Source organism: Impatiens glandulifera, chromosome 6, assembly GCF_907164915.1.
Source record: "Impatiens glandulifera chromosome 6, dImpGla2.1, whole genome shotgun sequence".
Taxonomy (NCBI): Eukaryota; Viridiplantae; Streptophyta; class Magnoliopsida; order Ericales; family Balsaminaceae; genus Impatiens; species Impatiens glandulifera.
Window position 1 is genome coordinate 2,567,223 of NC_061867.1, and position 25,849 is coordinate 2,593,071.

General features: G+C 25.3%; 3 protein-coding genes across 3 annotated transcripts; all 3 read right to left on the reverse strand.

Moving 5' to 3' along the window:
* LOC124941947 (protein P21-like) lies at positions 1-839 on the reverse strand. The gene has a single exon (XM_047482339.1). The coding sequence runs from the start codon at positions 802-804 to the stop codon at positions 136-138; it is 669 nt and encodes a 222-aa protein (XP_047338295.1). The 5' UTR covers positions 805-839; the 3' UTR covers positions 1-135.
* A 12,340-nt stretch (positions 840-13,179) lies between these two features.
* On the reverse strand, positions 13,180-14,114 carry LOC124942128 (thaumatin-like protein). Its single transcript, XM_047482554.1, has one exon. It carries the CDS (start codon positions 14,013-14,015, stop codon positions 13,347-13,349), a length of 669 nt encoding a protein of 222 aa, XP_047338510.1. The 5' UTR covers positions 14,016-14,114; the 3' UTR covers positions 13,180-13,346.
* Positions 14,115-24,247: 10,133 nt separating this feature from the next.
* Positions 24,248-24,790, reverse strand: LOC124941129 (E3 ubiquitin-protein ligase RHA1B-like). The gene has a single exon (XM_047481394.1). The coding sequence runs from the start codon at positions 24,764-24,766 to the stop codon at positions 24,248-24,250; it is 519 nt and encodes a 172-aa protein (XP_047337350.1). The 5' UTR covers positions 24,767-24,790.
* Between the last annotated feature and the right edge of the window lie 1,059 nt (positions 24,791-25,849).

A 25,849-nucleotide genomic window follows, 5' to 3' on the forward strand; every position in this document is an offset into this window, starting at 1 on the left:
TCAACATTATATTTATTATATGTATGAACCAAGAGAAGCCTACAAATACAATTTTGTAGTAGCTCAGACATATTTATTTCTTTATTGCTAGCTTGATCAGCTCTTATTTAGCATGTTAATAATAGTTAAAAGTTCTTAAGGGCAGAACACTACTCTGTAGTTAGTTCCTCCCGGGCAAGTGAAAGTGCTAGTTGGGTCATCTTTAGGGTAGCTGTAAGCATCTGGGCATCGAGTCTTGAAGAATCTCGAAAAATCAGTAGGTTGACAGCTACCCGAATTGCAACAATATTGGTCGGTCTTAAACACAGTACACGGGTTATTGCATCCTCCAGGAGCCCTTAGTTGGCTCGGGCACTGTCCATTGATATCCGCGGTGCACCGAATGCCCCTAGTGCACCCGTTTGAGGTGGGACTGAAATCCATGGGCACGTTGAACCCGTCCACAAGAGAAATGTCAAAGAAGTCCAAGTTGTTGAACTGGTTCAACGCATATTCGGCTAAGGTGTTGGGTGGTACGCCAAAACCTTGACACTGGAGGAGCCCGTTGCAGTCTCCGGTTTGACAATGGCCCCGACCCGATCCGTCGAAATTGCAGTTGGTTCGTCCCCAGACACGGGCACCGGCGGTGCCTGATGGCGGGTTAATGGTCCATGTTTGACCCTGACCGAGTTGCTGACCACCACCCGGGACGGCTGCAGCCCATACGGTGTATGGGCAGTTGTTGGTCACGGTTATCGTGGCTGCATTGGTGGAAATCGAGAAAAGGGCGAAGATTAGAAGTAGAGAAAATGTGAAGGATTTCATTGTATTATTGGTTTGTTAATTGTGTGTTGGAGTAGTGAAATGAAGGTATGTATATTATAGGGTTGTGGTGTGGAAATAATTGTCCATAAGCAACTATGTATTATTGTGGAAATAATTGACTTGTGTAGACTTATTAGAAGACTTAGGAATTTGTTTCAGTTTAAATATTATTACATTATTTATATTATAGATTATATGGAATTTGTTTCAGTTTGAAATATTATTACATTATTTATATTAGATTATATGGAAGTTGTTTGATAACTCTTTTTTGAAATAACTTATTTTAATTTTGTTATTTAGTTTCTCTAAATTTAGTTATCTAAAATTAAATAAATGTTTATGAAAAATAAATAATAACATAAAATAATTTAAAATTTTTAATTTTAGTTGGACTAAACAAGTTAAAATAGAGTCATAATTGAGAATATTATATTATCTTGGCATGTGTAGTCTATTAGGTTTGTCAAAAAAATTCAACTTAGCGTCCAAAATCTAACTAAGGCCTTGTTTGTTCGGATTGGTTTTTTTTTAAAACTTAAAAAGAGAAAAAAAAATAATTATTGGTAATGATTTTGAGGAGGTTACGATTATTTTTGGTAAAAAGACTTAAAGGGTATATATATATATATATATATATATAAAATAAAAAATAATAATTTAAAATAGAGAATATTTTAGTATTTTAATTAATGAAATGAGTGATGTAATAATTGAGAAGTGATTGATTGAAAAATTGATTTTGGTTAAATTCTTTAAAAACTTAAAAGAGAACAAGTCCTAACATAACACTATTTTTATTGAGATAAAATAAAACTCAATTATCATATTAACTATCTAACCAATTATTTTTATCAATTTAAATACTAAAAATATCTTTTACTTATTTTAATATAAATTAATTATTAAATAAAAATATAAAAAATAATAAGGATAATTTGCTAAAAAAAAATTAAAAACTAATTTTTTAATGAAACTTATCTGTTTGTTTAGAAAAAAACAAATAAACAAAACTTAGAAGACTTTTCAAATAAATGACTTTTTATAAATTTGAATATTCTCATAAATAAATGAAAATGATGTATAACTACATTCATTTCATTTATATTTTAACAAAAACAAAAAATAAAGTTTGTATCTTTACAACAAGACCTTGCAAAACTTGAATGCAGGCACAACTCCATTTACTTTGGTTAGATATAGTAGGATCCACAAACTTATTTGAAATCTTATTTGTACCATTTTCGAGGAATAAATTTGTATTTTTTAAACTCCAATTTATAGGGATTTAGATAATCACGCAGCCTATCCTAATTCTAACTTATCGTTTGTGACTTTAAAAATTTCAAGTTGGGTCAATCACTCATTGTGGAGTTGATTCATAAGTGGTAAAAATAATAATTAGATGATCTATATATTTTATAATTTATTTTATCTCAAATGGTAAGAATTATAGTATTACCTAGTTCTAATTTCTTCTTTACAACTTGACTATAGTCCTACTTATTAATTATGTCTATCGTTAATTATATGATTTTTCATTTTTTTTTATGTCTTTTAACGTCAAATCAATTCTTCAACTTAACACAAATCTCAATATAGTGTGGACTTAGTATCATTTTAGAGAATGTTAACGATTTCGAATTTAATTAAGGAAACTCTTCTACTAGTTAAACTCTTATTATTTTAAATTTATATTACTTAGTTTTTACAGTTTTACAAGTATAAAATGTTTTGATTTTACGATTTTATATAAATAAAGTAAATTTATAATTATATATATTTTTTTAAAATTATAACTTATTCAAATAGTGAACTTATATAATTAATTTTGTAATTATAACTTTTATTAGAATTTTTATTATAATTATTTTTTAAATTAATTTTATATTTAATTATATATATATAAATAATAATAATAATAATAATAATAATAATAATAATAATAAAGTAAATTTTCGGTTATACGAATTTAGAATTTACAAAAGTACTAACCAAACACAAACGTTCTACACATATTATTCTATCGGTCATGGGTCAAAATTGGCCCAACTACTTTATTTACAGCCCAACTATTGTTTGGGCCAATCCCATGTCACTGGCTCACTAAATCCAGAAGTGAGTTGAGGCCCAAATCCAGCCCAATCATTATATCAAACTTTGGTCCAATTTCTCAGCCTAAGAAAATAAGTTTAAAATGCGAAGTTAAAAATAATAATAATAATAATAATAATAATAATAATAAACTGAGAAACATAGAATAAGATAAAAAAAAAAAAAAAATTGAGATCGATTTTAATGTACATACAAAAAAAAATTAATGTACATACAAAATAAATAGATGGAAATAAATTAGTAAAGTTGATATTAGCATTTAACAATTTTTTGTTTACTTTAGAATTTCTAAAGCAATTGTAATATTAATCATAAATGGACATCCATAATTCAAACTAAACTTAATTATAATTTTAAAACTAAATCAATTTTGCATAACTTTCAAGGAATGTTTCAACATTTATCTATCAAGCTCGGATTTAGCAAATATATAAGTCATGTCTACTAAATTGTCAACCATAGTATCTCAAATTTTACAAATTAATCGTCTTGAATTTTCATACATTTTTTTAATCAATCTACTAGATTTTTAGTTTAGCCAAAATTATATAAGGGTGAGAAATAGTGTTACACATTCTTTTAATGATAAAATCGTTTTAAAACGATTGATATTGAGTTATCGTTATTTTATAACCTTAACAAATTATTTTAATGAATAGTTTATGAATTATATTATAAATGTTTAATTATGTAGTTTATAACATATCAAATTATATAATTGTATACAAAACTTTATTAAAATTAAAATTATATATATTTTCATTAAACGAATAATTATTAATAATTAAATATACAAACAAATAAATTAATGTTGACCATAATTTTATGATAATGTATTTTATATATAATTTGATATGTTATTTTATTAAATGAATATATATTATCAAATTTGAATTAATGATTTTCTAATACATGGAATTCATCTAGATAAAGTTTAAAAAATAACTTATGAGATTGAAAAGGGTAAGAAACAATGTTACAAGTGTTATTTACTCTTTTTTTTTAAGAGGGTCACAAATTTCACATAAAAAAATAATTCATTTAATGGTATTGTTAAAACAAATGTTAGAAGTGAAGTACATGATTTTGAAAGGTTAATTCCTAAATAGTTTTCAACTAAAAAGAAAAATATGTCTAAGTGATAGCAACTAATTGAAATAAGATAAATACAATTAAATATTTTTCAAAGTCAATGGGTCAACTATTTAATACACAAATTAACCGATTTGTTAATCCAACTCAATTTCTCTCACAAAACGAGAGATGCATTGTGGTGCGAGAATATTTATATGTATTCATTTTATATATAAATATTAAAACTAAAAACGGGTTATATGTAGTTAATCATTATTATTATATATATATATTTTTTTTTTGATATTAAACTATTTATTTTGTAATAAATTAAAAACGAATATATAAAAAAAACAGTTTTTATAATTTATTGCACACGCTATCACCGACTCATTCTGATTTTCCACGCAGGACTAGAGTTGGGCAATGAGTTAGAAAAATACGAACTAACACGATCCAACACGATATTTGTACGGAACGACACAATACGATATTATCTCACTCAGATCTTGAGTTGACACTATACAAGCACGAGACGACACTTTCACGAGACAATTATAAGTATATACGATCGTAATACAGTTATGAGTCAACACGGACACAACACGAGTATAGACACGACACAAGTATAGACACGACACGAAACGACATAAACACAATTAGTCACACATTTAAAAAAAGTATAAAGTTATTAATAAAAATATAAAATATATTTTTGTAAAATAATGATTATAGTAAGCCACTTTTATTTTTGGTAACAAAGTAAAAAACTAGACAAACCATAGACACGATTTAATCCCAACCGATAAACATTCAATATTTCTCTATGGGTGTTCTTATATGGGTTCGGTTTTGTCGGGCTTTGTTCGATTGTAATCTCGTGGGTATTCAATTGGATGGTTAAACGTTGCCCGAAGGGCGAACCTGTGGATGAGGTTTACATTTGTGCTACTATGGCCACGGTTTTAGCTGCAGGGTTTGTAACTGATTCAATCGAGATTCATGCGCTTTTTGGTGCGTTTGTGGTTGGTGTTCTTATTCCCAAAGACAGACGTTTTTCAGGTGTGTTAGTTGAGAAAGTGGAGGATTTGGTATTGGGTTTGTTTCTTCCTCTTTATTTCGAGTCGAGTAGTTTGAAAACAAACGTGGCTACAATTCAAGAACCGCAATCGTTGGGCTTCTTGTTTTGGTTATAAGCACGGCCTACGTTGGGAAGATGGTTGGGACGTTCCTTGTATCTCTTCTATGTAAGATTCTGTTTCGTGAATCGCTGGCGTTGAGATTCCTGATGAATACTTAAGGTTTGGTTGAGCTCATCGTGCTTAATATTGGTAAAGATTAGAGCTGGAAAATTGGTTGGATAAATATGAACCGACAGAATTTAACACGATATTTATACGGAACGACACAATACAATATTATCTCATTCGAGTCTTGTGTTGACACGATACAAGCACAAGACGACACGATCACGACACGATTATGAGTTCATACGATCGTAACACGGTTACGAGTCGACACGGACACAACATGAATATATACTCGACACAAGTATAAACACGACACAAACACGAGTATAAACACGAAACAACTTAAACACAATTAGTCACACGTTTAAAAAAAAAGTATAAAGTTATTAATAAAAGTAGCAAATATATTTTTGTAAAATAATGATTATGGTAAGCCACTTTTATTTTTGGTAACAAAGAAACAAACTAGACAAAACATAGACACGATTTAATCCCAACCGATAAACATTCAATATTTCTCTATGGGTGTTCTTATATGGGTTCGTTTTGTTGGGCTTTGTTCGATTGTAATCCTGTGGGTATTCAATTGGGTGGCTAGACGTTTCCCGGAGGGAGAACCTGTGCATGAGGTTTACATTTGTGCTACTATCAGGGTTTGTAACTGATTCAATCGGTATTCATGCGCTTTTTGGTGCGTTTGTGGTTGGTGTTCTTATTCCCAAAGACGGACCTTTTTCAGGTGCGTTAGTTGAGAAAGTGGAGGATTTGGTATCGGGTATGTTTCTTCCTCTTTATTTCGTGTCGAGTGGTTTGAAAACAAAGGTGGCTATAATTCAAGGACCGCAATCGTTGGGCTTCTTGTTTTGGTTATAAGCATGGCCTGCGTTGGGAATATGGTTGGAACGATCGTTGTATCGCTTCTATGTAAGAATATGTTTCATGAATCGCTGGCGTTGAGATTCCTTATGAATACTAAAGGTTTGGTTGAGCTCATCGTTCTTAATATTGGTAAAGATTAGAGCTGGAAAATGGGTTGGATAAATACGAACCGACATGATTCAACACGATATTTGTACGGAACGACACGATACAATATTATCTCACTCGAGTCTTGGGTTGACACGATACAAGCACGAGACGACATAATCACGACACGATTATGAGTTTATACGATCGTAACACGGTTACGAGTCGACATGGACACAACACGAATATAGACACGATACAAGTATAGACGCGACACAAACACGAGTATAAACACGAAACAACATAAACAAAATTAGTCACACGTTTAAAACAAGTATAAAGTTATTAATAAAAGTAGCAAATATATTTTTGTAAGATAATGATTATGGTAAGCCACTTTTATTTTTGGTAACAAAGAAACAAACTAGACAAAACATAGACACGATTTAATCCCAACCGATAAACATTCAATATTTCTCTATGGGTGTTCTTATATGGGTTCGGTTTTTTCGGGCTTTGTTCGATTGTAATCACGTGGGTATTCAATTAGATGGCTAAACGTTCCCCGAAGGGCTAACCTGTGGACGATGTTTACATTTGTGTTATTATGGCCACAGTTTTAACTGTAGGGTTTGTAACTGATTCAATCGGGATTCATGCGCTTTTTGATGCGTTTATGGTTGGTGTTCTTATTACTAAAGACAGACCTTTTTCAGGTGCATTAGTTGAGAAAGTGGAGGATTTGGTATCGGGTATGTTTCTTCCTCTTTATTTCGTGTCGAGTGGTTTGAAAACAAACGTGGCTACAATTCAAGGACCGCAATCCTTGGGCTTCTTGTTTTGGTTATAAGCACGACCTGCGTTGGGAAGATGGTTGGGACGATCGTTGTATCGCTTCTATGTAAGATTCTGTTTCGTGAATCGCTGGCGTTGAGATTCTTGATGAATACTAAAGGTTTGGTTGAGCTCATCGTGCTTAATATTGGTAAAGATTAGAGCTGGGAAATGGGTTGGATAAATACGAACCGATAGGATTCAACACGATATTTACACGAACGACACGATACAATATTATCTCACTCGAGTCTTGGGTTGACACGATACAAGCACGAGACGACACAATCACGACACGATTATGGGTTTATACGATCGTAACACGGTTACGAGTCGCCACAGACACAACACGAATATAGACACGATACAAATATAGACACAACACGAACAAGAGTATACACACGAAACGACATAAACACAATTAATTACATGACATAAGCTACTCACATTAATATTCTCTAAACCTATTACATTTTATTCATTTAATAAATTATTTAATTTAATAAATGTAATATTTATAATTAAAATTAAACATACTAAAATATAATATTAAAATAAAATATTAACTTAAATATTATAAATTAAATTAACATAAAAAATAAAAATAAATAAATTATATAAATAGAAATGTGAGTCCATTAATAATTCTTTTCGATATTATTTTATTAATTACTTATTAATTTTTAAAATTTTAAATTATTTATAATTTTAATTATTATTAATACATTAAATAATAAATATATGATAATAATTCTAATTTTAATAATATCATAATATTTGTAATTTCAACACACATTTCACACTTTCTTACTCAAACTATTCACTTTTACATTAACATTATCAACTTAGCACATCTCTTCAAGTGTCCTAGTAATTGATCACATATTTAATTATTTATCATCATATCATTTTAAAAAATCTTAAATCACTCCAAAATTTTACAAGTTATTATAAAACTTTATCAAACAAAAGAATATAATTTATAAAATGAAAAAATTAAATTAATTTTATTAATTAAATAAAAATTTAATTTATAAAAATATAAAAAAAAAAATATTTTAGAGTGAATACAACAGTGAACAGTGACGATTGATTACATAATTGATAAGTCAATTAATTTATATTAATCACTCTAAAATTTTAAAAGTTAATAAAATATATATAAAAAAAAAAGCTATATTCCATCATAAAAAAATCTCCACTACTTTTAATTATTTATAATAATAAATATCATATATACTTAATAAATAATTAAGTATTAATTATTATCTAATATTTTAAAAATTATAAAATTTCACATTTATCATATTTAACTAGCTTGATATATTATTTTTTTAAAATAAATTAATAATTTTATAATAACAAATTTAACTATTTTATTTGAATAATTATTTATATGTTTTAAAGCACGTTTTAAATAAAATTTACATTCAAATTATTATTTATTTTGTATGTTAAAATTTATATTTACATATTTTACATATTAAATAACTTTTTAAATAAATTTAATTTATTTAACTTATTAAACTAATTTAAATTTTAAAAAAAATAAATTAAAATAAATTAATAATCATATTTTATAATTTTACTAACAATATAATTTAATATATATATATATATAAATAATAAATAATTAACATTAGTGTGTCTAAACACGATTGTGTTGACATGATGATAAAATTTAGTCGGAATAACACCTAACACAAATTTAAATACGAGTTAGCACGTCACGAATAAACTCGTGGACACGAATAACACGACATAAAAGAGTCCGTGAATCATAATATTTTGAGTGGGTCAAGACACGATACGAACACGCATAAGATTGAGACACGACACAACACGACACGATTGAGATTCTAACACGACTTGCTCGAGTCGAATACGAACGTTTATGCACGATGTCAAGCTCTACTGGACCATAACATGTATAAAATAGTCTTTATTTTATTTTTAATTTTTTTTCTCTTTATGTTATTAGATATTTATCACTCAATTAATTTTTCATTTTTTTTTGTTTTGCTCATAAACTTAACAGGTGGAAAGTCTTAAATTTATTATTGAATAATTTTTGGAATAATATAAACTATTTAAATTTAAAAATTATATATAATATTTTTTTTATTTATAACTTAAAATAAATATGACGTTATACTTAAAAGATTAAAAAGTATTATAAAATAATATTTTGGATAAGCTTTTATGATTTTAGGCGGAAAAAAATGGAATAGACAAATAATGACATAAACATGTCTCAGTTTTCAACATGTGAAAATCAAAGTCTGTAATTACTAGATAAAATCTAACAGATAAAGACTTTTTAAATTTCTTTCTATTCTTTTGTGCTTAATACTTTTCGAAATCTATTTTGGGTAATTAAAGGATATGTATGATACAAGGTCAAGTTATATAATGTGTAAAGTTATATTAATTAAAGGTATATATATATATATATTTATTTTAGTTAAAAATATATTGAGAAGGATATTTTATTTTGGAAAAAAAATAAATTTAATTCTTATTAATTCAACTAAAGATTTATATATAAAAAAAATTACAAAATAATATCTAAAAAATTAAACAACTAAATAAAAATCTAAATTTTAACGTTACAAAAATTAAAATTATAATAACTATATATCGGTCCGGTCAAACTCGATGATGCAAACTCCAATTTTCTTAAAATACATACGGCATTTACTGACCATGATGATATCGTTAAATATCGATTATAGACAAATGACTCAAGTTGCTACATTTAATATTGGTCTAACAAATCACCTATTTTAGTCTAACTGTAATAAGATGAGAATATTCTCACCATAAGGTCTTGAGTTCGAGCCCGTCATGCGACAAGTTCTCCGCCTAATTAAATGCTTAATCCGTTGTCCCAATTTTATCCCTCTTCTAACTGCGTCTGGTTAAATGTTTAAGTGTGTTTGCGGGTTACATGTTTAATCTGTTGTTCCATTTTTTTTCACAATAAATCTTGATCCAACAACTTTATTTTTTATTTTTTATTTCTTGTCTTGATTACTTGTAAAACAAAATTAATAGGTTTCTTTCTTGTTTTAGTTAGAGCTTCGTTTATAAAAGTATTAGAACCATTAGTTTGTGTCTTATCTAACTTTTGTCTTATTGGTTAATTTTTTTACTTTATATTATAGAATTATTATTGAAAATTGAATCGAAAATTTTTTATTTTTTTTTTTGGCTGTGTGGGTGAATGTATATATATAATTAGAGGTATTGAGTTTGAATGAACAAATCTTATTAAATTTATTAATATATATAAATATAATTAAAGTAAATATCTTGTAACATTATTTTATTTAAATCAATATCTAAATAAAATTTTTAAAAATAATAATTTTTAAAAAGCTTGTCCAAACACAAATCCAGTTCTGGGATGTTTGGCAATGTCAATTAATTAAATTTAAGATTTAGAATTTAAAAATATGAATTAGAAATATGAGATAATGAATTTCTTAATCATGTGATGGACCTCAATTAAACGTGTATGAAGGAAGGTTCGTCTTTCTAACAGTCAAAGTCAACTTAATTATATATATATTTGTGACACATGGGTCATGATTAATTAATGTCATATCTAATTATATTTAAACAATATTTAATTTACAGTGCAAAATATATTTTAAAAATTACAGATCACAAAAACATATATATTTCAAAGAAAATATATATAAAAATATATTTATTTACAAAGAGAGTTATTATTTATTGGATGAATTTTCATCTTATGTCATTCTCCTAAGAAAGTCAACTCATGATAAAGGATGGTTTGATTTTAATATTTTTAAATTCTCTTAAAAACGAATTATTCGATCATATTTTTGTTTTAACGATCAACATCACTTTATTAATCAATTAAAATACTAAAATATATTTTATTTTATAAAATTTAAATTAAAAATAAAAAAAAAACATTAATATAATTCAACTAATTAAAAACACAATAACTTACTTTTCAATCAAATTATTGTTGTTTTTAAAACCTAATAAAAATCTCAAATAACCAATTTCAAACAAGTCATTGATTATTTATATATTTTATACAAAATCCTCCACAATACATAAGCATAGTTCATCTTCCCATATGAGAGTCTCCAAGTTTGTAGCTTACTAAATAAAATATAACAAAAATTAGACTTTTAACAAGGTTTATTTTTTTTCTGAGAACTTTTCAAATGATCTGTTTTAGGTAATATCCTAATTAAATTATGTAACCATTTAAATATTTATATATATATACATATATATATATATGATGTTTTTAATTAAAAAAAAAAACAAAACAAGTTACATTCATCTTGAGTCTTGATGCTTATATATTATATATTCTTAAGAGAAATTAAGAAATAATCCATTTATTTTAGATTAAATAAATTAAAAGAGAAATATATTAATTATAAGTTTAAAAAATATATATATATATATATATCAAATTAAATATATAATTATTGCAGAAAGATATATGAAATTAAGTATCTAAAACGAAATGAAAAAGTTAAGAACTTTAGAGGATAACAAAATAAATTGAGACAAAAATTAAAGATTTTAAACAGATATATTAATATAGTTTTGACTTTTAAGTAATTAGGGACTATAAAATTATAATATATATTAGATAATGGACTAATATAAATTGAGTTAATATAAATTGGGGTCATTTGAAAGAGGGTACCCTATACAATGAAATGCAGTTGCAAAACTTGAATGCAGTTGCACAACTTGAATTAATTTGGTTTAGTTTATTTGATAAGAGTAGGATCCACAAACATGACTATTGGACTACATATATGATTTGAAATCTTATTTTAACCGGGCTGAATTCAGAATATTTTTTACTTATAAAGATGAGAAGTATTACACTATTACGAGTAAAATGTTAACCTATTAAATTTATTAATCAAATCGATTTACGAATACCCCTCTTAAAATAAAATAAATATAAAAGATCTAAAAAATGGTGAGAATATCAAATTTAAATAGAAAATTTATATATTTAAAATTTTATCTCGTAATATAGAAAATGTAAAATAAGACAAAAAAATATTATGAAACTTAACAAACTTTTACATATTATTTAAGCTGCAAACTTCTATTCTTTGTAAAATAAAATTCATCTATTATAAAATTTGAATCAATATCGTCAACTAACTCTCGTTCATATAAATTATCAGAATATCGGTTAAAAACTCTCCTTTCATCTTATTCCGTCGAATAGTTTTCTCATGTTTCATTGTTGAAATTAATATTTATGAGGCGACGATAAAAACTGGCAAAGTAAAAACAAGTTGAATGAACCTATCAATCAAATGACTTATTTATTTCAATTAATCTGCGGCACAATTTAATGGTGGAAGACATATTTTGAAAATTTTCATTACGAGAAATATCAATTTTATAATGCTAGAGTTGAGATCTTAAATAATGAATTTTTTGTTCACTAAATTTTTTTGATTAATAATATTTTTCAGCCAATTTGCAATATCTTCATCTTTAAAGTCTAAAGCAGAACTAAGTATAAGGAGTACTAATTGTGAACAAATTCTTTAAGTTTGAAAAATGACAATAATAATTTTTTTATTTTTTATTTTAATCTATTAACACAAATATAGAATCAAAATTAGAATATAAACAATTTATATAATCTTATAATATAAACAAAATTAACCGAAGGACGGAGGGTGAAGAAAACAAACCGAGAGCTAACCGAAAAGTCCGAGTAGAGGCCAAAGGTAGTTAAAGAGAATTTAGGATAAAGAAACATGATAATTTAAATTATTTAAGTTTTAAATAAGTGAATGTTAACTATATAAACAAAATATAAAATATATGGATATAAATAATAATATTATATATATATATATATAAAATTTTGTTTTTTAAATTGACTATAGGTACCGCTTGATAGCGAATGCTTGATAGCGAATGCATGACAAACTTTATAAGTTTAAAGTCATGTCAATTATTCATTATGGGGTTGATTCATGAGGGGTAAAAGAAAATGAATTGGATGGTCTAAATATTCTAAAATTTATAAGCATTTAAGATAAATTTGTATATATATATATATATATATATATATATATATATATATATAAAGAAACAGTTATAAAAGGAAATGTTTTTTTTATAACATTAGATTCAACATTTTATTATTATATGTATGAACCAAGAAGCCTACAAATACAATTTTGTAGTAGCTCAGACATATTAATTCTTTATTGCGCTAGATTGAGCTCTTATTTAGCATGTTAATTATAATAGTTAAAGTTTTTATGGGCAGAACACTACTTTGTAATTAGTTCCTGCAGGACAAGTGAAAGTGCTAGTTTGGTCATCTTTAGGGTAGCTGTAAGCATCCGGGCATCGAGTCTTGAAGAATCGCGAAAAATCGGTAGCTTGACAGCTACCTGAATTGCAACAATATTCGTCGGTCTTAAACACAGTACACGGGTTATTGCATCCTCCGGGAGCCTTTAGTTCGTTCGGGCACTGCCCGTTGATATCGGCGGTACACTGGATGCCTCGAGTGCACCCGTTTGAGGTGGGACTGAAATCCATGGGCACGTTGAACCCGTCGACAAGAGAAATGTCAAAAAAGTCCAAGTTGCTGAACTGGTTCAACGCGTATTCAGCTAACGTATTGGGAGGTGAGCCATAACCCTGACACTGGAGGAGCCCGTTGCAGTCTCCAGTTTGACAACTACCCCTACCCGATCCGTCGAAATTGCAGTTGGTTCGTCCCCAGACACGGCCACCGGTGGTGCCTGCTGCCGGGTTAATGGTCCATGTTTGACCCTGGCCGAGTTGTTGACCACCACCGGGCACGGCTCCAGCCCATACGGTGTAGGGGCAGTTGTTGGTCACGGTTATCGTGGCTGCATTGGTGGAAATCGAGAAAAGGGCGAAGATTAGAACTAGAGAAAATGAGAAGGATTTCATTGTATTATTGGTTTGTTTGTGTGTTGGAATAGTGGAATGAAGGTATGTATATATAAGGTTGTGGTGTGGAAATAATTGTCCATAATCAACTCCGTATTAAAGCTTCCAAGTAAGTTAGGCAATAGTGTGGAAATAATTATTAGTATAGACTTATTACAAGACTTAGGAATTTGTTTCAATTTGAAATATTTTAACATTATTTATATGAAAGTTGTTTAAGAACTCTTTTTTTAAATAACTTTTTTTAATTTTGTTATTTGGTTTCTCTAAATTTAATTATCTAAAATTAAATAAATGTATATAAAAAATAAATAATAACATAAAATATTCTAAAGATCTAATTTTAGTTTGACTAAACTATATAAGTTAAAATAGAGTCATTCTAGTTTATTAGGTTTGTCTTACTTTTCAACTTAGAGTCCCAAATCTAACTAACATAACACTAGAAGACTTTTCAAATTAATAAATTTTGAGTAAAATATCTTCATTATTTTTTTTATAAATTTGAACATTCTCATAAATAAATGAAAATGATGTATAACTACATTCATTTCATTTATATTTTAACAAGGTTATTTAGAAGAAAAAAATAAAAAAATAATATTTCAAAAAGTAACAAAAGTAAGAAAATACAAAAATAAAAATAAAGTTGGTATCTTCACAACAAAACTATTTGCAAAAAATTAAAATTATTCATAACTGATATATATAACAAATAGAAAAGGCAAAATTAAACTAATATTGATAAAATAAATAATCAATGTCACACAATGTTTTCTTATTTTTCTCTCTTAATAACTCACCAAATAAAAAATTAGGTAACCACACCTTTATTTAAAAAAAAAATAAAGATAACTATTTTATTTAATATTGGACATATATTTAGTTTAATGTACTCTTCTTACATTAAATTTAATCAATTATGATCTCAATTTTTGAAATGTTCATAATTTTATTATTTTGCAAGAAACATAAATTGTGTTAATATTATAGTTCAATCTTGTGGGTTGTTTTGAGAGTTAAAATATGGTTTTATTTCCCAAAATTTTATGATTTTAAGACCGTAAAAAAGTTTAACGATTCTAGTTTAAGTAAATTTGTTAAAATTTAAAATTTAAATTTTAAACTTGTTCGAGTTTAGAAAATATTTTGATTTTACTATTTTATAGAAATAAAGTAAATTTATATTTATATATTTAAAATAATTATAATAAACTTATATAATTGATTTTGTAATTATAATTTTTATTATGATTATTTTTTAATTAATTTTATATTTATTAATATATATAATTTTTTGTTTTATAATGGTAGAATATTAATTTTGACCGAGTAATGACATTTATTATAACTTAAAACGTTTTAAGTAAGAATTTATCTATGATCTATATAACTCATATCCTCTCAAAATAAATTCTTACGATCTTAATAATTTACAAATGCATAACAATTTTATATGAATTTTCGATTTTGACCTAATTGAAATAGGCATGTTCACAACTATCGAATTTGTGATAACGTTAACCAAACACAAATTATTGCAGCGGTCACAGTTTCCCCCAATTACTTGTCTCTTAGGGAAGAATGTTATAATTTTCAGCCCAATTATTATTTGTGTCAAGCCCAGTCACTAGCTCACTAGTTAGAAGTGGGTCCAGCCCAACCATTATTTATTAATTCGACTCATTTTCGTCCAATTGCCGACCCAGACTATAAAAATGGATAAATTCTAGTTATAAGTGTGAAGTGTTTTTCCTACCACTCTCATATTCACAATTTCTGAGCTCATTCTTTAATTAACTCTAAAAATTACTTAGGGTGCTTGATTCAAATAAAGGAATGAGAATAGGATTGGAATTAATAGATGCGTGGAATGAAAATTGCTATGATTGATAAAAGTGTAGTGTTTGGTTAAGAGATTCTCATTTTCATTGATAATGTTTGGATTTATAGGAGAAAAATTATAAATATAATTTTGTTATTAAAATTATGATTAATTTTAATTTTATTTTATTAAATTAAAAATATAAAGTATTTTTTTTTATAACATAATTGTTTAAAATTTATAAAATATTTAAGTGATATAATTTAATAAAATATAAACATCTGATATTTTTTCATATTAATTATATAAATAAAAATACTTATAATAAAAAATGTTAAATATTTCAATTTGTTACTAATTATAAATAAATAATTATCTTTTAAATATAAATAATATAAGACAAAATCTTTCAAATATTATATATTTTAAATTAAATTATTATAACATGATATAATTTTTTTAATAATAATTTTTATTAAAATATTTCATATTTAATTTTTAATATTTTTTTATATAAAATTGTTATTTTATTTTTAATTTTATATTTTTATATTTTAATTAATTTATTTTAATTTTATTATTAATATATAATATTTAAAATTAATTATATAAAATTAATTATATTATTATTAGTTATTGTAATTATTACTAAAATTTTATTTTAAATGTTTCTTTAATATTATTTAAATAATTGAAATTATTTAATCATAAATAAATAAAAATTTATTATTATGTTAATTATAAAATAACGTATAATATAATTATAAAATATATATGATATTATAATTATGATATTATATTTATAATTATAATTATGAGAGAGAAAATAGGAGAGTATATCGCTCTGGAATGAGATTCATTCCTACCAATTTAGAGAGGATTGGATAATTCCTGAGTATCCGGGAATCAAATCAATATCCTGTAATCAAAACCACCAACCAAACATCTCATTTCAATCTATTTCCGACTAAAAAATCACTTACCAAGCATGCTCTTATTTATCTTTTTCACTTTTATATATTTACCTTTCTTATTTTATTTATTTTACTTATTTTATTTAATTATTAAATTTTTTTATTAAATATAATTAATTAATTTTTAATATGTTTTTTTATAACTTTATTTAATTAATTAAAATATAAAATATTATTTTTTTATATTATAATTATTTAAAATATATTAAATATTGGAATGTGTACTAATTTAATAAATAATATTATTAAAAATATTATGTTTGACTAATTATTAATATATAATATTATTAATTAAAATATTATGATTAGATTAATTATTAATTATTATTTAATAGATAATTTTATTTATATAAAAAATTGAATCATTTAAATATTTTAATATATATATATATATAATTAATTTAATAAAATATTTATATTTTATTAAATCAAAACACACTTTAATATTTTATATATTTTAAACAATTATAATATAAAAAAAAATATTTTGTATTTTTAATTAAATAAAGAAAATTAAACAAATATTAAAAATTAATTAATTAATTGTATTTAATGGTAAAAAAAACTTAATAATAAAATAAAATAAAATAAGTATAATAAATAAGATAAAAAATATAAATATATAAAAATGATAGAGATAAATAAGTAATTTTGGAGTTAATTAAAGAATGGACAAAGAGTGAAAATATAAGAGAGAGTGAGAAAAACAATTTACATACATAATATATGGAAATAAATTTAGTAAAGCTGATATTATCATTTCACTATTTTTTTTTTTTTTAATGCGACCAAAATAATACATCATTTTCAACTTTCAAGCTCAAGTGGCTAAATTCTCGCCCATTTTGTTTATAGCTCGTACAAATTTATTACTTTTTTATTTTGTCGAAATTATTAATAATTTAAATATATTTTTTTTTAGAGAAATGATTATGAGAGAATTTGAAAAGGGATTGAAGTTAAATGTTAAATAATCTGATTGATGAAAAAAAATCTCTATTTACTCCTCCACTTATATTTTTTTTCACCCAATAACGTGATGACACAACATTCACTCACTCATTCTCTCTCCAAATTTCTCTCCTACTTTTACTCTTTTTTTTAACTCTCTTCAATTGCTTTGTTTCTCATGATCATCCATTATTTCTTTAAAGAAGTGAAAATATCTTTAAAATAATAATAATAATAAAATTACACATGTTTTTTTTTTTTCATATAGAACTATAATATAAACTAAAAGTCAAATATTGTATATAAATGTCAAAGTCTTGTATCATATATTCAAATTGAACACTATTTGTAAATGTCAAATCTTGTCCCATGAGTCACTCCCATCCAAGAAAAAAGGGAAATGATAACTTGTTCGAGGGACCCTTGCTAAATTATTAGAGAAATAAATAAAGTTAATGACTTAAATATTGTTCACATATAGGCTACTCAATAAGAATATTAATTTTACATAGGAGTTAAGACTTATCATGTCACCCCATCTAGGAAAATCATCATCATCTAAAAGAAAGAGCCAAGATTATTTTTTTTTACCAAATTTTATTCGATTCTAACCTAAAATATCTTATGTTAAAGTATGTATTATAAATGCATGATAATGAAAATAATTGATTGGGGGATATATACATATTTTCACTCTTAAAAATGGGTAAACGTGGAAATATCAATATATTCTTATGTTGGTGGATGACAAAACTGATTTCGTTATTTTTATTATAATTTATAGAAAAAATCAGAAAGAAATGAATAATATGGAGACCAAGATTACCGGAATTGACTAAGAGACAGGCTTCTTAGGTTTGATCGGGTATGTATCGATTTTTAATAAATTATTTCATTATTGTCTTATTGACATTTTAATAGTTAAATTAAATCATTAAAAAAAATTCTTTATTCTTGTTAAATTTAAATTTATACTACAAAATGACATTCAATAATTAAACTAATTCAAAATTCAAAATTCAAAATAAATCAAACAAATTCTTAGAAACAAGGTGATCAAGTATTTCCAACATTATTTGACACAAATGATATTTCGGCCTCAATGACAAATTGTCACATGACTCCACTTATAAATATTAGCTTAAATGTTGTCGATGATCAAAACAATATTGTAAGTTGATCAAAGGATTACAAGGCTATACTAGTTCATCGTAATTAATCTATTCATTAAAATATCTTATAGTGGAGTCCTCTAAGAAGGATGAAAAATCAATGTCAAATACGGTACCAGAAATTTAGTTTGGGGTATGCCCTCTTCAAAATTTCCCTTTGTTCGAAAATTAAAGTTATGGCATGGAAGGCCTAAACAACTCAATTATGAAAAATTGATATCGTTCTTAAAACTTAAATTGATGATTAAGTTTAACTCATCGAACAAAATGTGCAAAATATAAACAGATTTAGGAAAATTCATATAGAAATAAATTTGTGATTTTTATAATAGATTAATGATATTTTCAAATAAAATTTGTAGGCCACCTTCACTTTAATATTTTTAATAGTCAAGATCTTTAATTATATACTTATACCATTTTATATAACTTTAATAAGATATTAGTTTGATTACTAGTATTTTATATTATTAGTGTGTCCATCAAAAGCGACATCACTAATAATTGGCAAGTTGGGTACTATTAAAACGGTTAATTTTTTTTATTATTTAAATAATGGTTGGACTACAATTTTGGGAAACATTATTGGCCATATATGGTTAAATTACTTTGAATTTTTTGTTACTAAAAATAGATTTTGCAATAATACATTAAATTTATTATAATTCCCTTTCTTCACCTTTTTCCTTAAAGGTTACTTTGAATATATAAATATATATATATATAACAAGATATTCAATATTTAAAAGTAGAATAAATATAAAAAAGAGTTAAAAATAAATGGAGTACAAAATTAAAAAAATTATTAGTTAATTCCAATAAGATTTATACAGTATGTTTGGATAAAATTAAAATTAATTTTGAATATTAAGTATCAAAATAGATAAAATAAAATAAAAATGTTGAATAAACTATTTTATAAGTATTTTGATAAATAAACTTAATTTAAATATCAAAAAATATTTATATATGATTTTTTTTTTTAGAAAATACATCAAATAAACGACGCAATGGAAAAAAGAATTAATGTGCATGATTTTTCAATAAGAGCGGCAACTCTTTAACAGATTCTATAGACTTTCGATAAAGAATTTTAGATAATATTATAATAATGACATTATAATTATATGCATGAAAATAAAACTATTTTTTAAGTTAAATAATTTAACCAAAGATAATAAATAGAAACCAACTATTTATACGTAATTTTAACTAATTTTCAGTATATTCTAAATTTTTTATTAAAATATGGCTTCTTCATTATTTTATTCCTCTTCTGAGCTAATTTTTTTTTATTATAATTATTATAAAAATTCAGTTTAAAAAAATGTAATAGAAAATATATTATGGTATAAATTATATGAATTCATCTAGCGAACAAATTGTAGTAATGCTCTACATGAACACTATTCATGTATTGCCAACGAATAACATCTTGTTTAGACGGTGATACGTGTTTGCGTCCTACTAAAAGTAAAACTCTATTATGAGACGAACTCTCTATAATGTTTAATCTTATTCTATATCCAATTCGTCTAATGAAACCACTAGATCGAAGATCAAACATGTCTTTAACTGTGACATTTCTACATATAGGAATGAAAACAAGTTCGGGATACATCGTGGCTAGATTTTTGACATTACACTAAATGTCGACCCAAAAACTAATCGAATAACCATCCTCCATAATGAATCTAGATGCTCACAGAAACTTTTCTACAAAGAATAAATTACTCTTCAAATGTTACACCCCGCTGGATAATTAGACATTTTTGTGAACCAACTAGACCAATCGTAACCAAACTTACATTTGATCATCGATGTCCAAAGACTATTCGGTTCTGTGACAAATCTCCATTATAATTTTAATAGAAGAGCTTAAAGAAAATAAGATTTCGAATATCCAAACTTTCTTAATCTTTAAAATATTTAACCTTATTCCAACTAACTAAATGACAAAACAACGAGTTAGAAACGACTCCGTCGATAAGAGCTCTTGGGAGTCATCAGCCTGTTATCCCCGGCGTACCTTTGATCCGTTGAGCGAGAGCCCTTCCACACGGGACTCCCGGATCACTATGGCCGACTTTCGTCTCTGTTCGAACAGTCGGTCTCACAGTCAGGCAGGCTTATACCATTACGCTCACGAGCTAAATCTTAGCTTGAGCCTACCTTCGCACACCTCCGTTACTCTTTAGGAGGCATCCGCCCCAGATAAACTACTCACCTCGCAGTGTCCCGCCCCCTCCCGAATTCTCGGTGCGGCGGTTAGGCATCGTCTACTCATATAAATTTATACATTATTCTCTTAATTTTCATCGCCACATTTTTTGGAATAATAAATAAAGAAATCATATATTTTCACATATTTCAATTCTATTTTTAATGCAACAAAAATCATGCATCACTTTCAAACTCAAGTGGCTAGATCACCCAATTTATCTAAACCTCAAACAATTTTTAACAAATTTATTACTTTTTTACTTTTGTCAAAAACATTAGCACACAATTCAAATAATGTTTTTGTAACTTGTTAACTCTCTTCAATTGCTTCTATCATGTTTCTCATTATCATCCATTATATCTTCAAAAGAGGTGGAAATATCTTTCATTTAAATTTGATCTACAAATCATAAAATAAAAAAAAATAAATAAACATGTTTTTTTATTCATATAGAACTATAATATAAATTAAAAGTAAAACTTTGTACATAAATGTCAAAGTCTTGTATAATATATTCAAATTGAACATTATTTGTAAATGTCGAATCTTGCCCCCCTCCATGAAAAAATGGTAAGGATAAGTTGTAGGATGAATTATTAGAGAAATAAATAAAGTTAATGACTAAATATTGTTCACATATAGGCTACTAAATAAGAATATTAATTTTACATAGGAATTAAGATTTATATATCTAGAAAAAATATCATCATCGATTTTAACCTAAAATGTCTTAAGTTGAAATACGGTGTTATAACTTTGGGTTACAAAAAGAATTAATTGGGATATTGAAATCTTTTTTCGCTCTTATTTATACTTTTTTTTTTTTAAGTTTTCTTAACATGTTTATAATAGACTTCTTATTTACTCTTCTTATAATATTGGGTGAGTTTGGAACTAACCAAACTAATTTCACTATTATTTATTTATTTTATTTTTTTAAATAAAAGACAAAAACAAATGATAATATGAAGACCAAAATTACTCAGAATTCGCTAAGGTATGATCAATTTATATCAGTTTCTTATAAATTATTTCTTTAAAGTCTTACTATCATTTTAACAGTCAAAATAAATTACTAATTTTATTAATTAAAATATTAAAATTTATTTACTTTATTTTTGTTAAATTTAAATTTAAAATACAAAATGACATTCAATAATTAAACTAATTCAAAATTCAAAATATATCAAATTAACAAATTCTTAGAGACACTTTGATCAAGTCTTTCAACATCATTTGACACAAAGGATATTTCAGCCTCAATGACAAATTGTCACACTTATAAATATTAGCTTAAATGTTGTCGATGATGAAGACATTATTATACGTTGATCAAATGTACACAAGGCTAAACTAGTTCATTGGTAGTTGGTTCATTTTTTAAAATATCTTCTAAGAAGGAGGATGAAAATTCAATGTCAAAGACAGCACTCGAAATCAAGTTTGAGGTATACCCTCTTCAAATGTAGCATTTTTGTTCAAAAGTTAAAGTTGTGGCAAAGGCCTAGAGAACTCAATTCTAAAAATTTGGTATAACTTAAATTAATGATTAAGTTAGACTATGCCAAAAAAATGGTGAAAATATATAAAATAGAGTTATGAAAATTCACATTGAAATAAAATGTTATAAGTTTTTATAAAATTTTGTGATTTTTATAAAAGATTATATATGTTTTTTAAATAAAATTTGTAGGCCCCCTTCAATTTTATCTTATTAATGTGTGTCCATCAGCATGCCACATGACTAATAATTGGCAAGTCTAGGTTACTTTTTGTTATTTAAATAATGGTTGGACTACAATTTTGGGAAACATAATGGCAATAAATGGATGTTATATTTATTTATTTTTTGGTTACTTTCACATTTTGTTACTAAAAATAGATTTTCTAATAATATTTTAATTTTTTTAATATAATCAAAATATTAATATAAAGATAAAAATTAATATCCTTGCATTCAAAAATATAAACAGTCTCCACTTGTGAGAGTGTATTTCTCTACTTTTTATCTTTGTATATATATTTTAAGTTATTGAAAGAATAATTTTTTGGAGTCTGTTTGATAATATTAAAAAACAAAATTAAGGATTGAATGTTGAATATTGAAAAAATATTTAAATATAATTTTACCCAAAATATATAGTAGCTAGTACTATATTATCTAATTAAATAATTTATAATTTATACTTTATATAAATGTTCTAGTTTAATTTTGTTAGATCAAATTTAAGAAATTGAGTGATTTTAAATAATATTTATCAAATATATTTATTTTAAGTAATAATAGTTCATTTGGTAACTCTTTTTTATATATTTTGTTAAAAATTACTTTAATAAAAGATAAACTTTTTTATAATTCCCTTCACATTTTTTTAATTCAATAAGGTTATTTTGAATATAAGAAATATATAAAATCAACATATTAAATATTTAAAAGTAGAATATATAAAAAAGAGTTAAAAATAAATGGATAAAATAACTTTTTTTAGTTATTCCAATAAGATTTATACAATGTGTGGATAAAATAAAAAATGAATGTTGAAATTTGAATATTAAGTAACAAAATAGATATGTTAGAATAAACTATCTTGTAAGTATTTGATATATAAATTTAATTTAATATAATTTAAATTTAAATGTCAAAAATATTTATATATGATTTTTTTTACATAAAATATTAAAAAATTGAAAAACACCAACAACAAAACAAGAAATTATTAAAATAGTCTTACAAAATTCAGTTTAAAATTTTATTTTGGAAATTTTTGTCTCGAATATGACCATTTTTTCTGCATAACTAACAGGGCACATCAGATTCGTTCCCAATTTCGTTGCTTCTATATTTTTTCATAATAAGAAACGATAATGATAGAGAATTTGGAATAGAGACCGAAGGAATGCATGGGCAATCTGAATTCTTTCGATGACCTAATTTTGATTATAATTATTATAAAATTCAGTTTAAAAAAAGGTGATGGAAAACTATATTATGAAATAAATTCTACTCCTACCGGAAGAATATAGAAACAAACAGTGGAGATTGATAGATGATTAATTCTTCTTCTTCTTCTATCATATATGATAAATCAATGATCAGATCTCTCCATAGACGAGTTCGATTCAAGAACAACCGTCCATGGATTAGTAAACGGAGGAAGAAGCATAGATCTACAAATAGGACAAGTAATTTGTCCTTCATCAAGCCAATTATCCAAACAATCTTTATGAAACACATGATGTCTACAATTAACCAGAACCCTAATTTCATCATTCAACTCAAAGTTTTCCCAGCACACAACACAAGATCCATTTGAATCCTGCTGAAAATCTCCGTACCTGATAATGGGTAGACTCGATTTGATCGCAGCTGTTACGATTTCTTTAGGTATTGGAGAACTTCCGTCGATGAAGATGTGGCTGCTGGTTGTTGTATTGTTGTTGATTTCATGATCGGCGACTTGATTGAAGAAATGGAACTTGGGGAGTGCGGCTATGACTTTCTGCTTCATTTCTTTGAACATGAAGTAGATTGTGATTGAAATTATGTAGACGATTATGATGATTGTGCCTTTGATCAATCGAAGTTTTTCGATTCTGGACAACATTTCTTTCAATTCTGATACGAAAGAGATAGATAGATCAACGATGAAATGAACAGAGAAAAAGAAAGAGATTCAGTATTTAAGGTAGTCGGGTGGTAGAAGTCGACTTAAGCCTTGTTCGCTTCTATCTATAAGCATACGTCTACTTCTTTTTTTTCATTCATGATAAATAATAAATATTTATTTGATTGGATAAGGGGTAAGGGTTTGGTAAGGAAATAATATTATTTAAGTTTAAAATATAAATAAATATAAAGTAAAAAAGAGAAAAATGGAAACTAGCTAAAAAAAAATCATTAGGTTTTGTTGTATATCAGGGGGCACGATTGTTTGGTGTTGAGTTATAAAAAAAAATATAATAATAAATAAAAGGGTTAAGAGAAAATATATATTTATTAACTACATTAGATATGGTTAAATAGTAAAAGTCTTAAAACAATTTTATTATATTAAAAAAATTAATATTATTTCTCACCGCTGACAACGTATATTATTCTCAAACTACTTTTAAAATGTCAAAAATAAATTGAAAACATAAAAGTGGATAAATCCGAGCTCGATTTCAATGTACATACAAAATAGATGAAAATAAATTTAGTAAATAGATATTATTTTCACTATTTTTTTTTTGTCTTTTTGAATTACTAAAACAATTGTAATATTAAACACAGAAGTGGAACACGATGATGCAAAAGTAATTACGCAAAATAAATTAGAACATATTTATTTATAAATGAATAAATTTCTTCGGTCTCTACTGATTCAATGAGTTTAACGAATAAACTCGCTTAATGCATTAAAGAATAAATACAAATAAATTTTTATAGGTCATATATATAAATATAAATAAATAAACACTATATTTTAAATAATATGTTTTATTTATATAATACATTAGAATAAATTTCATCAAAGGACTAATTTTCAAATATATTAATAAGTTATATTTTTTTGAAAAATGCTTCCAAAATTAATTGTTTCTTTCCTCTCCAAAATACATAAAAGTTATAACTATGATAGATTTGAATTTGATATATACAAAATTATATAATTATAAAAATAAAAATCTCAAAATATTATATTCAT

Bases quoted from the DNA above. Each gene is read 5' to 3' on its own strand.
- LOC124941129 (XM_047481394.1), bottom strand. From the start codon at position 24,766: ATGTTGTCCAGAATCGAAAAACTTCGATTGATCAAAGGCACAATCATC.
- LOC124941947 (XM_047482339.1), bottom strand. From the start codon at position 804: ATGAAATCCTTCACATTTTCTCTACTTCTAATCTTCGCCCTTTTCTCG.
- LOC124942128 (XM_047482554.1), bottom strand. From the start codon at position 14,015: ATGAAATCCTTCTCATTTTCTCTAGTTCTAATCTTCGCCCTTTTCTCG.